Source organism: Brassica napus, chromosome C3 (assembly GCF_020379485.1).
Source record: "Brassica napus cultivar Da-Ae chromosome C3, Da-Ae, whole genome shotgun sequence".
Lineage (NCBI taxonomy): Eukaryota > Viridiplantae > Streptophyta > Magnoliopsida > Brassicales > Brassicaceae > Brassica > Brassica napus.
The window spans coordinates 37466410-37481626 of NC_063446.1; the positions used below are offsets into that span (position 1 = coordinate 37466410).

Consider the following 15217-nt stretch of genomic DNA (forward strand, 5'->3'; position numbering starts at 1 on the left):
GTACCGATTCTTATCAGTCTCATTGTTACCCTTGATGATAGTATCACCTAGTTCCTTTGACCTTTAATCTTTGTGTCAAGTGCCCATTGCAAATAGTTGTCTCCGGAGAGATTAAGGGCAGCATAGTCTAGGTTTGAGATTTTCGACATCTGAATCACATTGTCATTTGAAATTTAGGGTTTCACAATGTGATCATGTGGCCGCAAGTCAATCAAATAAAATCGGCCACAATCAAGTCTTATTACAATCATGTTTCAATCAATCTAATCGACCATGGTGCGGATCAAACATAGTAACAAATAGATCAGGCCACACGACCATACAATTTTGTGATGCAAACAATTCAAGTTTGTAAAATCTATATGCTGGTCGATATTTAGAAACAAGACGAATGCAATTCAAATTCAGTTTCATAACTTATGCAAACAACCTTAGCCACTTCGATTTCTTATTTATGAAATTAGGGTTTTGATTTAAACAATGCTAGGAGTTGATTTTAGCAATATGTGATCAAGGTTTCAAGGCCTTTAGGATTCAAATTCAAGATTCAGATTATACAATCAATCTATCAATCCTATAACCTCATATCATCAATCAAACAATCAAAACAAGAACCATTAAAATCGAATTCAAGTTTCTAGGGTTTAGGGTTTCGATTCCAATATTAGGGTTTGATAACTTCAGATTAGAAACAAATAAACAATCAAACATGTTCTAGTTGGAATCGATTCAATTGCTAGTTATGAGATTGTTGTTTTTAGGTTATACCGATTTTAGGGTTTGATCAAGATCATAGAATTCCATAATAATGGATTAGGGTTTTAGGGTTTGATCATAACGTTCTCAGATTAACGGTATACCTTAGTCTTTGTAGGGTTGAGCCGGACCACCTAGGGAGAACGGATGGACCTCGGATGCAAGACGGATGCTGTCTGATCGCTGATCGTTCGGGAACGTTCGCCGGTTGCACTCGTCTGCGAGTTGAAGCTGATTGTCATCTGGTGCGAGCTGGTTGATCACGAACACGAGCTGGCTGAGGACGTCAGGACACGAGCAGGGAATGCCAAGGACTTGAGCTGATCGTCGAGGTCTGAGACGGACAGGAAACGCCTTAGGGTTTTAGGAAAACTACTAAAACATAAATTTATAAGGAAAAGAAAATAGAGTTTCCTTTTCTCCTAGTCTTGTGACGCCTCTCTTTCTCCTGAAGTCGGCTCTCCCTCTCTCCTCTCTCTAGGGTTTCGGCCATCTCTCTATCTTCTATGTATTGGGCCGGTCTTGGTTATGGACATTCACCATTGGATTTATAACAATTCTGAATTTTATTGGTTATTTTAGAAAACAAACTATAAAGTTCAGGTCTAATAACTACCCTAAAAGAATTATCCCTTATATATTAATTGAGATGCATTCTAACATTTTTTTGTAGCCACGTATCATCATTAAGATAATTTTAAAAATCCTTACAAAAATAGGTCGGTACATCTAAACATATATTATACTTTCTATTACTAACTATCAAATTGATTAGTTGTGTACAAAAGAATATTCTTCATTCTTTTCTTAAATAAAAGCTACGTATATACCTTATATGATTAACATCTTTATGACAATTAATTATTATGAATAATGAAGATTTGATAACAATTTTTGCATCATCTCTCCTTTTTTTAATTTTATATTATTTAAACAAAATTAAATAATCACATTAATCATGTAATAAAAAATTATATTTTAAAAACGGCTAGAAATTACAAAAGTGTTTAAAATCCCACATTGAAAATTTTGTGATCAATGGTTTAATCTTTATTTGTTATAACAAGAAACCAATAATTATAAAATCGTATGAATATGAAGTCTTATTTAATAGATATTCATATCATATATCATATATATATGTATATTTTAATATCATTCAAAATAATACTATATATCATATCAAAATACACAAATATGTTAATTTCAAAATTTGCATTGAAAACGTATTGCGACATTAATATTTTAATTTTGAAATTTGCATTGATAAAATTAAAATCTCACATTGAAAATTTTATGATTAATGGTTTAAATTTTTTGTTATAGCAAATATACAAATATTTATATTAAAATATACTATATATCTATCTCAATATCATTGAAAATTAATTATATACCACATAAAATAAATAAAATGATTTTTTTATTTACTTACCGAAAAATATTTTATCAATAAACAAAAGATATTATCTACACTATTATTTGACAAGTGAATTTGCTTAATTGTCATCTTTTTCATGATTTTAGTTAATTTGCTTACTTGTCATTTTTTTCATGATTTTAAGATAAATCATTAGTTTAATTAATATTATTATTTAAAATTTTGCGTACTTCTCATTTTTTCATGATTTTAGTTAATTTGCTTACTTGTCATTTTTCAATAATTTTAGAATAAATCATTAGTTTAATTAATATTATTATTTAAAATTTTATTTTAAAATCTATCATGATATTTAGGACATTTAATTAATAAAAGATATTAACAATTGATATTAACAATATCTACTGATAATATAATCATTACTTTTATCTTATGTTAATTTATGATTTTAATGACTAATATTATAGCCATTTCTTAGATTTTTATAGGAAATATTGATGAAATACAAATTTTATATATAAGTATTTTAATATATTTGAATTAACCAGTTTCTTTGGTTTATTCGGTTTGATCGCTTAATATACTCAACCATATCCATATACTGCGGTTTCTTAAAAATAGCATCTATTCAGTTTACTCGGTACTACCAAATCAAGACCGTTTTCCCTATTTCGGTTTGGTTCAGTTTTAAATGGTTCAGATTGAACACTCCTAGACTATTGTTATTTTATTAATGTTTTATAGTTGTGATTTTTATAATCCTTTCCAGTACCACATGATTTTTTTTCAGTCCAAATACTACATGTATTTAATTTCAAATACAAATTTCCTAATTTAATTATTATTATAGAAAAGATTTTGATCCAATAAAACATAATTTAGTACATTGATTACCAATATGAATATTGAAGTTTTATAATTTATTAGAATTTAAATTTTGTATCTAATTTAGTTATTATTATTTTATAAAAATAAATATTAGAATTAAAAATTGTTAGGTATATAGATATATTAATCCGCACAAGGTGCGGGACATCAACTAGTTTTGATGTATGTTCGTACTCTAATTTAATTATGTACATAATACGTAACTGAACATAAAATAAATTTAATATGTAAAAATCATTTGTATACATAATCTCATTCCACGTATGGCGCGAATCTTAACCTAGCATATCAGTATTAGGGCATGACTCGTATCTTAACCTAGTATATTAGTATTAGGGCATGACCACTTTAATGCAGTGATTACGGATTTGGGTATGAAATGTTGTAGATGCTCTGGACAGCCAAAATTTAGTCTACAGCTATATATGTCAACCAATCGAGCTTTGCTTTCCTTAAAAAATTCACAGCAAAAAAAATCTCTGCAAAATCAAAATATGACTGTAGAGAGCTTTATTTTCAGAGCAAAAAATTAGTGCTTTAGAAATTTACAGCAAAGAAAGTTACAGCAAATAAATCTACAGATTAAATTCTACAACAAAAAATATAAAGCCACAGCACTTACCAATCATCCTCATTACTGTATTAAAATACTAAATTTTGATTTAATATAATTAATTCTAATATTAGATTTATTATTTATTTTAAATTCTGATTAAAATTATAATTGTAATGAAAAAATATTATGAAAATTAATATTAGATTTTAAAAATAATTATTTTTTGGTATATTTAAGGGTGTATATATCAACGGTTAAAAATGTATAGAGAATATTTTGGTTTAAAGCTCTTATAATATAATTTTTGATATTGGTTAATGAATATATATATATATATATATATGAATTTACAATATCTGAATTTTAATATTTTATTTTTAAATGAAGTTTAAAAAGATTATTTTTATTTATTCACATGCAACCATTCGCAACCTCAAACATTAGAAAAAACATTTTTATCTACTCATTTTTATTTTATAAGTATTATAGTTTACAAATAATAAAATTTGTATTACTCATTATCATGAAATTTTGTACAATAATATATTAATTATTATAATTCATAACTAAACAAATACATATGATTTATTATAATGTTATTAGAGTTATATAGGTAATTTATAAAATAATTGTTATGGATTTAGTTGTGCACAAAAAAATTGTTATGGATTTAGAAGGTCTAGCTTCTAGGCAGTACCTAAGTGGCTTGTCTAGACCATTTTCAAAAATACCGTATTAAAACGTTTTAAAAAAAGTTACAACATTTTTTTGTAGTTGTTTTAAAACGCCAACAACTACACATTTACACATCATATAGACAAAACTAATTATCCACACCGATCTATTGTTTGTTAGCAAAATAAATTCATGAGAAAATCATTGTCAAAGACTATATTTTAGTAGAAATATCCAATAATTTTAAAAACCTGATAAAGAAAACAAACCAAAATCTGCGTATATATATATTAGCAAGTATCATTCTAGAGCTTCTCAAATCAAATCTCAGGAAACCGTTCCGGTCTTTCCTCTCGCCCTCGTCTCTTTGCTATTAGCTCTGTTCTGCGGTATATTCGTTCTCTTCTCGATTCATCACATCTCTAGTCTGTTCTGCGGTATATTCGTTATCTTCTTGATTCATCACATTTCTAGTTCATGACAAGTGATCTCTAACAGATCTGATTCTTCTTCCTCCTCTTAATTGATATTTTTTTCGTAATTTGAATTAAACAACGAGAGAGTGATGATTTTTTTTTGCATGATCTGGGTTTTAATTTTACATTTTTTTTAGGAAGTAAACAGATTTAATAAGAAAAATACAATACGTTACATGCAATTATGCATCCTTCCTAAAAGTTTTTGCTTTCTTCTTTTTCTCCTCCTCAAAAAGAGTGAAAAGAAGCATTAGATAATCTTTTTGCGATGTGATTTGTCCTTTTGTTTATTTTAAAGATTCTTAAAACCATTAACAATTTTTTGAAACAGAAAATGGAGTTACCGAACGAGGACAAGAACAAAGAAGAAGAGAAAAAAACAAAAAAGAAGTGGCAGAAGAGTTACTTCGATGTTTTGGGAATCTGTTGTTCATCGGAAGTTCCTCTGATCGAGAATATTCTCAAGTCTCTCGACGGCGTTAAGGAATACTCCGTCATCGTCCCGTCGAGAACAGTGATCGTTGTCCATGACAGCCTCCTCATCTCTCCGTTCCAAATTGGTAAAGCATAAAATAATCATTTTATTTGCTCTTATATTATTTTTTGTTATAACAAAAAATCTTTAAAAGCATAAAGTAATCACTTAACACGAAATAAATCACTTCACTTTCTGTTTCTAAAGTTGGTTTGGCGTGAGTGGTTTGATACGCAAGCGCCACTTTTCGGTCACTACTATCTTTTATGCGATCCAACAAGTCGCTTCTAATTAAATTCAACAATTCTACCATAAAAGATTATTTACCTTTGATTATTTCTTGTATCTTTTATGGAAGTTTTTACCAATTCAATTAAAGATTTTAGGAAAACTGATTATCCTTAAAACTAGGCGATTCAGATTTTCGGAAACTTTTACCAATTCTGATGATAAACTAAAAACCCGATTATTTGGGTTTCTCCTCAAAAACCTCTTTCATTAATCGATTTTTTTTTATTTTCTTGGCAGATAATAATTTTAAATTACATATCAAAATTGTATAAGTTATATTTAAATAACAGTTTTCAAAATTTCTTAATAAATTTTAGATATTGTTTTAGTAATTTTAACTAAATAAGAAAGTTTAATAATCAAAACTTATAAATAAATAAAAATTTATAAAAAAAAACTTATAAATAAGTTTTAAACTAAAGAAATAAAATTCAAAATATTAAAAGGACAAATCTCCAAAATAGCACATTTCTAAGTTTATATCACAAAAATAGCACTCAAAAACTAAAATGACCAAAATAGCACATTTCTAAGTTTCTCCTTTGAAAATTTTAATTTTTTTATTTTTCAAAATTTGAAATCTTATCCCCAAAACCTCATTTCTCAACTCTAAACCCTAAACTCTAAACCCTAAACCCTAAACCATAAACCCTAAACTCTAAACCCTAAACCCTAAACCCTAAAATCTAAACCCTAAACCCTAAACTCTAAACCCTAAACCCTAAACCCTAAACCCTAAACCCCACCCTTTAACTCTAAACCCTAAGTTTGTGACTTTTGATAAAACATTAAATGCTATTTTTGTGACTTTTGACCTTAAATGCTAGTTTGGGAACATAAACTTGATTTAGTGGTATTTTTGTCTTTTTCTCGTATTAAAATGTCATTCGTACGCACTTAAGTGAATAAGCTTATGTTTTTAATAGCGCTAAATGGCAAAAAGATCATAAATTTTCTTTGTCGATCGAACAATAAAGCAAAAAAAGAATAAACCGTTACTGAAAACTATTGATTTTTCTGTTTACATTTTTTCCAAGAAATACGTTCAGTGATATTAACCAGCAAGTGTGAATTTCGTTCATATAATTCAATTATACGTATCACATGTCACGTGTATAGTATAAACAATATATCTAACTGACATCATAACAGATTTGATTTTCCGAAAACATGCACAATTTTTTTCTTTTAGAAAAGCCTGTGGAGATATTTGCCAACTACTATAATATTCTACTGGTAGTGGATCATACCCGTTACGTAACTATATTTTATTAAACAAATCGGTAAAATGTTATAATTTTCATTTGACAGAAAACAATATTTCATGTTAGGCAAAAAAATAATTTGTTACACTCACGAAATTTATTAAGTTCTTAAACAATTTTTCTCTCATATTGGTTGTTTAATGATTTTTGTTCCAAAACAACTGTGGTGCAGCTAAGGCCTTGAATCAAGCTAAGTTTGAAGCCAACGTTAGAGTGGACGGGAAAACCAACTTCAAGAATAAATGGCCAAGCCCTTTCGCGGTGGCTTCCGGCATACTCCTCCTCCTCTCCTTTCTGAAGTTTGTATACCCGCCTCTACGTTGGATCGCTGTCGCAGCCGTCGCCGCTGGTATTTATCCGATTCTTGCAAAAGCTGTTGCTTCTATAGGAAGGAAGATGGTCGACATCAACATCCTAGTCATTATAACCGGTAACACTATTTTTCATTTTTATTGTTTCTTTATTTAAGAATAGAACTTGGCAAATTCTAGGCATGCTAAAAGTACTAAGGCCTTGCCTTATTAATAGACCTGTAATTTTCTAGTAATAAAAAAGACCTATATTTTTCCTAAAACTTGTGAGTCTTTCATTCTGCATTTAGCCCTTATGGTACTTTAAAAAAACTTATGTATATACTGCTTTCCCACAAACCTAGCAGCACTTCACGAACCCTTTAGAAAAAAATTCCTTAATACTTTATTAGTATGATACATATGGGAAATATCAAAAATCAAATATGTACAAATATATGCCTAACTTTACTTTATAGAACTTCTATATTAGAAATGTAGCAATTTGAAAATTTTTGTTGTATAGTAATAGGATATAGAAAAATATCAAGATGTTATTTGGGTATAGGTGAAGTGAACATGTGATAAACTTGGAAGGTTGGTAGGAAAGATGATGCAGAAATGAAAGGACTTACGCTTTTCTCATTTCTGTTTACAAAATACATTTTCGTTCACCAAGTACAATCCGAATTTATTCGATGATTCAATAAGATATATACACGTTTGCATGTTGACAAAAAATATATACACGTTGTCTTTCTACATGAAAAATTTAGATTTTTAACGATAAACTTTTTTAGATGTAACAAAATTGTAAGAGATATGTGTTTTAGTTTTTCAAAAGAATATTTTGCAAATTTAATTGCATATTTTCATTTTTTGTAAATAAATGGGAAACAAAAAATATTTATATTTCAAAATTTGGTTTAAAACTTTTAATTTATTTACATAGCTTAGGAATTGTAATTTTTTTTTTAAACTATATCGAGACAAATTGTTGAGTGATCGATTTTCTTTGAGTCGTCTGGGGTCTTTGAGCACTATGAATTATTTTTGGTTTATTTTCTACAATAAAGGATTGAGTTGATTGTTGTTCTGTTAATTATTCATTTTATATTTTTCTAAGAAATTTCAAAGACATGTGGGTTTTGATTGGCTATCTTCTACAGCTCAAAATGGAAAAAACGCAACTTTTAATTTAAACCCGTGAGAAGGAAATAATTGAGGGAAAAGACCATCAAAAGTGAAGAAATTAATTTGACATAGCCATTGACTGATTATAAAGTTACTTTTATGTTGGAACTTCGGTTTAAGAGACCCGGTCAACAAAGAAAAGTCATACACTATAAAGTTATAAGCTTATAACCAAGTTTGTGAATTAAAATCAATTTTTTTTTTTGAGAAAAAAAAATCAAAATATTTTTATGGAATCTTAATTTTTTTGCTCGTTTGGAAAATGTAATAGACTTATAGTCAACCTTCTATACTCGCTAATAAATGATCGACCATTTTCATGAAACAGTGGCAGCAACACTTGCAATGCAAGATTACATGGAGGCAGCAGCAGTTGTGTTCTTATTCACCATAGCCGAATGGCTTGAAACAAGAGCTAGCTACAAGGTTTGTTAACTACTAATATATACCATCTATAATGTTAATCACACAACTTTGAAACATCTTGCATTTTCTTATGCATGATCTGAAGTTGAAATTCTAATGGACTATTAATTTGAGAAATCTCAGGCAACCGCGGTAATGCAGTCACTGATGAGCTTAGCTCCACAGAAGGCAATAATAGCAGAGACTGGAGAAGAAGTTGAAGTAGATGAGGTTAAGGTTAACACCATTGTAGCAGTAAAAGCCGGAGAAACCATACCTATTGATGGTATTGTGGTGGATGGAAACTGTGAAGTAGACGAAAAAACCTTAACAGGAGAAGCATATCCTGTTCCTAAACAGAGAGATTCTACGGTTTGGGCTGGAACCATCAATCTAAATGGTAATCTAACCCTCTTACAAAGGCTCCAAGCTCTTTGTATCTTTCACTCTTTTGATCTTTCTCTCTACTGAGTTTTTGCAGGCTATGTTAGTGTGAAAACAACTTCTTTAGCCAGTGATTGCGTGGTTGCAAAGATGGCTAAGCTCGTGGAAGAAGCTCAGAGCAGTAAAACCAAATCTCAAAGACTAATAGACAAATGTTCTCAGTACTATACTCCAGGTAAGAAAAAAAAAGACATAACCAGAACTTGTTTTTTTCAGTTCTTGATTCTTGTAATTAATGACCTCTGTGTTTCATGTTTGTTTCAGCAATTATCTTAGTATCAGGTGGCATTGCGGTTGTCCCGGCTGTAATGAAACTACACAACCTCAACCATTGGTTCCACTTAGCACTAGTTGTGTTAGTCAGTGCTTGTCCATGTGGTCTTATCCTCTCCACACCAGTTGCTACTTTCTGCGCGCTTACAAAAGCGGCTACTTCAGGGCTTCTAATCAAAAGTGCTGATTATCTCGACACTCTCTCAAAGATAAAGATCACTGCATTCGACAAAACCGGGACTATTACCAGAGGAGAGTTCATTGTCATTGAGTTCAGATCACTCTCCAGAGATATAAGCCTACACAATTTGCTTTACTGGTACAAGAAAACAAACTTGTGTTCTGACCAAAAAACTAGTTTGATGAGAGATAACTTATGACTGAGGTTATACAATGTTTTCAGGGTATCAAGTGTTGAAAGCAAATCAAGCCATCCAATGGCAGCAACGATAGTTGACTATGCTAAATATGTTAATGTTGAGCCTAGGACTGAAGAAGTTGAGGATTACCATAACTTTCCAGGTGAAGGAATCTATGGGAAGATTGATGGGAATGATATCTACATTGGGAACAAAAGGATTGGTTCAAGAGCTAAGTGTTCAACAGGTAAAAGCTTAAAAACTCAATGTAATGTTTTTGAGGTTTTGTTGACTTTGAATGGTTTTTTCTTTTCAGTTCCAGAGATTGAGGTGGATACCAAAGGAGGAAAGACTGTAGGATACATCTATGTAGGTGAAAGACTAGCTGGAGTTTTCAATCTTTCTGATGCTTGTAGATCAGGTGTAGCTCAAGCAATGAAGGAACTGAAAGACCTTGGAATCAAAACCGCAATGCTAACTGGAGATAATCAAGATGCAGCCATGCATGCTCAAGAACAGGTAACAAGAGTTTGGTTACACCCTTAACACATGATCATTATAAACCTTGATATGTTTTTTTTATTATTATAATAAAACAGTTGGGAAATGCTATGGACGTTGTGCATGGAGAACTTCTACCAGAAGACAAATCCAAAATCATACTAGAGTTCAAGAAAGAAGGACCAACAGCAATGGTAGGAGACGGTGTGAATGATGCACCAGCTTTAGCAACAGCTGATATTGGTATCTCCATGGGGATCTCTGGCTCTGCTCTTGCAACACAGACTGGTCATATCATTTTGATGTCTAATGATATCAGAAGGATACCACAGGCGATAAGGCTAGCCAGAAGATCTCGGCGCAAAGTCGTCGAAAACTTGTTCATATCAATCACTTTGAAAGTAGGGATACTGGTTTTGGCATTTACTGGTCATCCTTTGATTTGGGCTGCGGTCCTGGCCGATGTAGGGACTTGTCTGCTGGTGATCCTCAACAGTATGTTGCTGCTGCGAGATAAGGACAAAACCAAGAACAAAAAGTGTTACAGGGCTTCTAGTACTTTGTTGAATGGTAAGAAACTTGAAGGGGATGCAGAGGAAGAGCTGGACTTGGAAGCAGGTTTGTTAACAAAGAGTGGTCAATGCAACTCAGGATGTTGTGGTGATAAGAAAAAGCAAGAGAAGGTGAAACCAAGTAGTAAATCCAGTTCTGCCCATAGACATTCTGGTTGTTGTGGTGATAAGCAGCAGCAAGATAATGTAAAGATGACTGTGAAAGAGAGCTGTTGCGGTGGGAAAAGTAAGATACTGGAGAGAGATTTGGCTTCATTGAGATCATGCAACAAAAACCTGAAAATAAAAGGTGGTTCAGGCTGTTGTGATAAGAAGAAAGAGAAGCTGAAGGAGACAGTGGCAAAGAGCTGTTGTGAGGAGAAGGAGAAAAATGTTGAGATGCAGATTCTTGGTGGCCAAAAGTTAATTGATTTGGAGAAATGTCTGGCTGGTGAAACCTGCAAATCAAGCTGCTGTGGCACTAAAGAGAAGGCTGCTGAGACTGCATACAAAGTGGACTGCAACTCAGGAAGCTGCAAGAAAACATTGAAACAAAGCAGCTGCCATGAGAAGACATGTCTAGACACTGAAACTGGTGACTCCAAGTTGGTTTGTTGTGGAGAGAGAGAAGGAGGAAAAGTTGGAGAGCAATCTGATCTTGAGGTAAAGAATGAAAGAGAATGCAAGTCTGGTTGCTGCAGTGATGAAAGAAAACAAACCGAGGAAATAACTCTGGCTTCCGAGGAAGAGACAGAGAGTCTGGATTGCTCCTCAGGATGCTGCGAGAACAAGGCCACAGTGAAACAAAGCTGCCATGAGAATGCAGGTCTAGAAATTGAAGCTGGTGATCTCAAGTTGGTTTGTTGTGGTGGTGATGAGAAACAAACTGGAGAGATAACTATGGCATGTGAGGAAGAGACAGACGGCTCGGATTGCTCCTCCACATGCTGTGGAAACAAGGAGGAAGTTGAACAAAGCTGTCATGAGAAGGCATGTCTGGACATTGAAGCTGGTGTGAGTTGTGATCTCAAGTTGGCTTGTTGTGGAAACACAGAAGGAGAAGTGAAAGAGAAACTTGATCTTGAGGAGGGCTTGCAGATAAAGAACCAAGGACAATGCATGTCTGTTTGTGGTTTGAAGGAAGATGGGTCTTCTAGTTTGGTGGGCAAAGAGCGAGAGATAGTGAAAGTTCTTAGCCAAAGCAGCAGCTGCTGCACAAGTCCTACTGAGTTGCACGTGAAGAAGAAGAAGATAGAGATTTGTTGCAAAGTGAAGACTCCAGAGGCCGTTGCTTGTGGATCTATTAAGTGTAAGGAAAGAGAGAAGCGTCACATTGGTAAAAGCTGTTGCAGGAGTTATGCCAAGGAATATTGCACCCACAGGCATCACCACCATCATCATCACCATGTTGGGGCTGTTTAATGGCCTTTTGAATCTCGATGCATCCATTCACAATAACCTTGCTTATTCCACTAGTGCCGTCCAGAAAATAAAAAACATTGCTGTTTAATTGTTTCCAGCCATTGTGTGGTTCATCAAGAACAATGTTAATGATCCTTTATGTTTGCCTCTAGTATTTCTCGTTTTTTGTTTTGTTACTCGGTTATTTGAAAACGTTGGATAAAACAAGTTGGAACTTTTATTATCTTCGTGTCTTGAAATCAAAGACAAAAAGCAGATGAAACTGTATCAAAATGTGTATTACCCCAATCATTAGTTGTGAAGAAAGAGATCGAGAGAGCAATTCATGTCATATAAGAATAGGATTCTTCGTTGATTGATGAGATATAAAATACATATAATACCAAGAATAATGTTTTGTAATAAAAGCTGATGGTGAAGAGAGTCTATTTCCACAAAACAGTTCCTGGCTCTAGCGTTAGTGATCAAAGCTGCCCAGTCCTCAGACTTTGTCAGCGCAGATGCATTTCCCAACACCTATTCAAGAATAACAAGTCTTAAAACCTTTACAGAAAACAAATATATTCATCAAACAGAACTTGTGTGTACATAGGGAGAAAGAGAAGCCATACCAACATTGCTCTTCTTGCATGGGTAAGAAACACATGACATGTCCCTGAAACGTATCTACAGTGTTAATATACACATTTTAAAAATACTCATTGCTAGAGATTAAACTATATTTTATCTTTCCTTCAAATTGTAATTCTTCACATATCAATTATTATATAAATCTCATATTATTACTTTGTTCATCTTTATAATTTTTACAACAAGAGTTTGTGACCCCAGACTTCTTGATCAATCTAAAACACAACATTTATCATCTGATAAAGCCAGAGTCCAAAATGCTCTTGAACCAAATAAGAATAATGTGCCTGATAAAAAATATTGTATAAGCCTAAGATAATATTAAACAAAAGCTGTTCATTTCAGTCTATTTGTTCATTTATTTTCGTATCTGCAATATATGTATGATCAATTGGCGCAAATATAATACATTTGAAGAGAACACATATTTAGAAAATGATGAGTTTCAAAAAGTTAAAAGAGAAAATATTAAGAGATGAGATTCAAATAAGTATATGAAATAGGTTCGGTTATAGATCACAAAGCGACGGCTCTGTCCCAGATTGTGGACTCTGTTGCTGCCTTGAGCTGTGAGGTTACCAAGGGTGATATCACATCGTTTAGCTCGTTGGGTTCTGGAGATGGGTTTGGTAATAAAGATGCAATTAGTATTGCTGTGATCTCAAGATTTTGCTGAATGGGTCTAAAGCTGTGGGAAAGTTTGAGATCGAAGAGATTTCCAAAGATTCCGAGGCTTCATGGGAAGTTCAGAGACGTGGTGAGAAGCTTGCACTCCGATGCTCGGGTTGAGTTGAACTCGGGAGGCAAAACTGGGTCTGGAAACTCTGGAATTGGTGAGGCTTTAAGAGCAACGCTGTCAGCTTTGTTTCTGCTTATTCAAAGCTAGAGGCTAGAGTTTATGTCTGTTCAATTCTCAACGAACTAACAAAGTCAAAAGCACATCATACAATTCCATTTCTTTACTATAATTTATTTGCATAAGCATAATTGGTTGTGTTACAAAAAAAAAAAAAAAATAAGCATAATTGGTTTATTCAACAAGCCTAAATAATTGGTTAGAGACATTAAAATAACGTAAAAGCTAAAGGCTAGAGTTTATGTCTGTTCAATTCTCAAAGAACTAACAAAGTCAAAAGCAAATCATACAATTTCATTTCTTTATTAATTTATTTGCATAAGCATAATTGGTTTATCCAACAAGTCTAAAGTTACGTTTTCAATCATATAGAATGTTTTCAAGGTAAAGAGAAAAAAAAAAAAAAAAAAAAAAAGAGAGAAAAATTCATCATCGGCGCAACAGTAACCGTTAGAAATAAAAGCCAGGTGATCCTCAGTGATGTTCTTTGGATTGTAGACGACAAGTGTATTGTATCCAGAGTTTGACAGCTGTACCAAAGTCTCCATGTACCTTGCACTAGACGAAACCAAGACAAAGGTGCAGGGAGCTCCGTCATTCTGCGCCATTAACTCTGAGATCTGTCTTTTTAACTCAATTTCTGCACCCACGATCCGAATTGGGAGGATTGTAACAGAAAGTGACATAGTATTCCAGCCCCCTCAATAATGGCTGAGGAACTCCCCCGGAACTTGCATAGCCAGCATAGATTTTGACATCTCCCGTGTAGCCACGAGTTGTAAAAAAGAGTCGGACTTGAGCACCGAAATCCAAATAAAGTGCCTGCTGAGACTTGATCAAGCAATTTTAAAGATCCCACATCACAAATACTTTGCCAGTTGAGAAGGCAGTGGGAGCCATTAATAAACGAACTGGTTTGATCATTGACACGAGCCGTTTGTTATCTGTGCTGTGTTTACACGTGAACAAGAGGGAAAGAGCCAAAGGCTAATTGTTGGAAGGTCCATCTTTATTAATCATAAGAAGCTATTTTATAGGTTAGGATACAAGAGATCTTAACCTTAGCTAAAAAGGAAAAGTACCTTAAGCTTAACTTGAGCTGTGAGCTGTTAATTTGAGCTGTGAACAAAAATTAAGAAATAAATTGTATTTTTCAATTTTATTAAAATAAATATATAAGCTAATTTAAATATCAAAATAAAGATTTAGGCTAAATTAAATATTAAAATAAATATTGAGAAAACATTAAATAAATTTGAAACACAAATAAAAAGCATAACAAAATGAAACTAGTTCATAATTATTTGATAACCTAAAAAAACAAGTGACCATGAAATAGTAACAATTATTAGGAAACAATAAAAAATCTAAAAATCATAAAATGAATTTTAATTCATGCCGTCCAGTTAGTTCTTCCCGTTTTCTTTCTAGAAACTTAATCCTTTCTTCTTCATTTGGCAGCGACATGAAGATTTGACAGCCACTTTCGTCTGAGACAAGATAATCAATTGCAGTCCAATACAATTCAC

At 32.6% G+C, this 15217-nt stretch overlaps 1 protein-coding gene across 2 annotated transcripts; it reads left to right on the forward strand.

Annotated features, from left to right (window-relative positions):
* Positions 1-4242: 4242 nt before the first annotated feature.
* Positions 4243-12425, forward strand: LOC106443709 (putative cadmium/zinc-transporting ATPase HMA4). Of its 2 annotated transcripts, none has more exons than XM_022697201.2 (10): positions 4243-4645; positions 5064-5292; positions 6936-7193; positions 8576-8673; positions 8797-9052; positions 9134-9271; positions 9361-9688; positions 9773-9975; positions 10045-10247; positions 10328-12425. In XM_022697201.2, the coding sequence occupies exons 2-10, from the start codon at positions 5067-5069 to the stop codon at positions 12200-12202; spliced, it is 3585 nt and encodes a 1194-aa protein (XP_022552922.2). In that variant the 5' UTR covers positions 4243-4645; positions 5064-5066; the 3' UTR covers positions 12203-12425. The 2 variants fall into 2 exon arrangements, with proteins under 2 accessions (XP_022552922.2, XP_022552921.2); XM_022697200.2 differs by having other exon boundaries at positions 4244-4693.
* The last annotated feature ends 2792 nt before the right edge of the window (positions 12426-15217 follow it).

What these genes read in the sequence shown, in the direction of transcription:
- LOC106443709 (XM_022697201.2), top strand. Translation starts at nt 5,067, where the DNA reads ATGGAGTTACCGAACGAGGACAAGAACAAAGAAGAAGAGAAAAAAACA. An exon ending in TGGAACCATCAATCTAAATG is followed by an intron (nt 9,053 to 9,133) that starts GTAATCTAACCC and finishes GAGTTTTTGCAG; the next exon opens with GCTATGTTAGTGTGAAAACA. An exon ending in AAGAGCTAAGTGTTCAACAG is followed by an intron (nt 9,976 to 10,044) that starts GTAAAAGCTTAA and finishes TTTTCTTTTCAG; the next exon opens with TTCCAGAGATTGAGGTGGAT.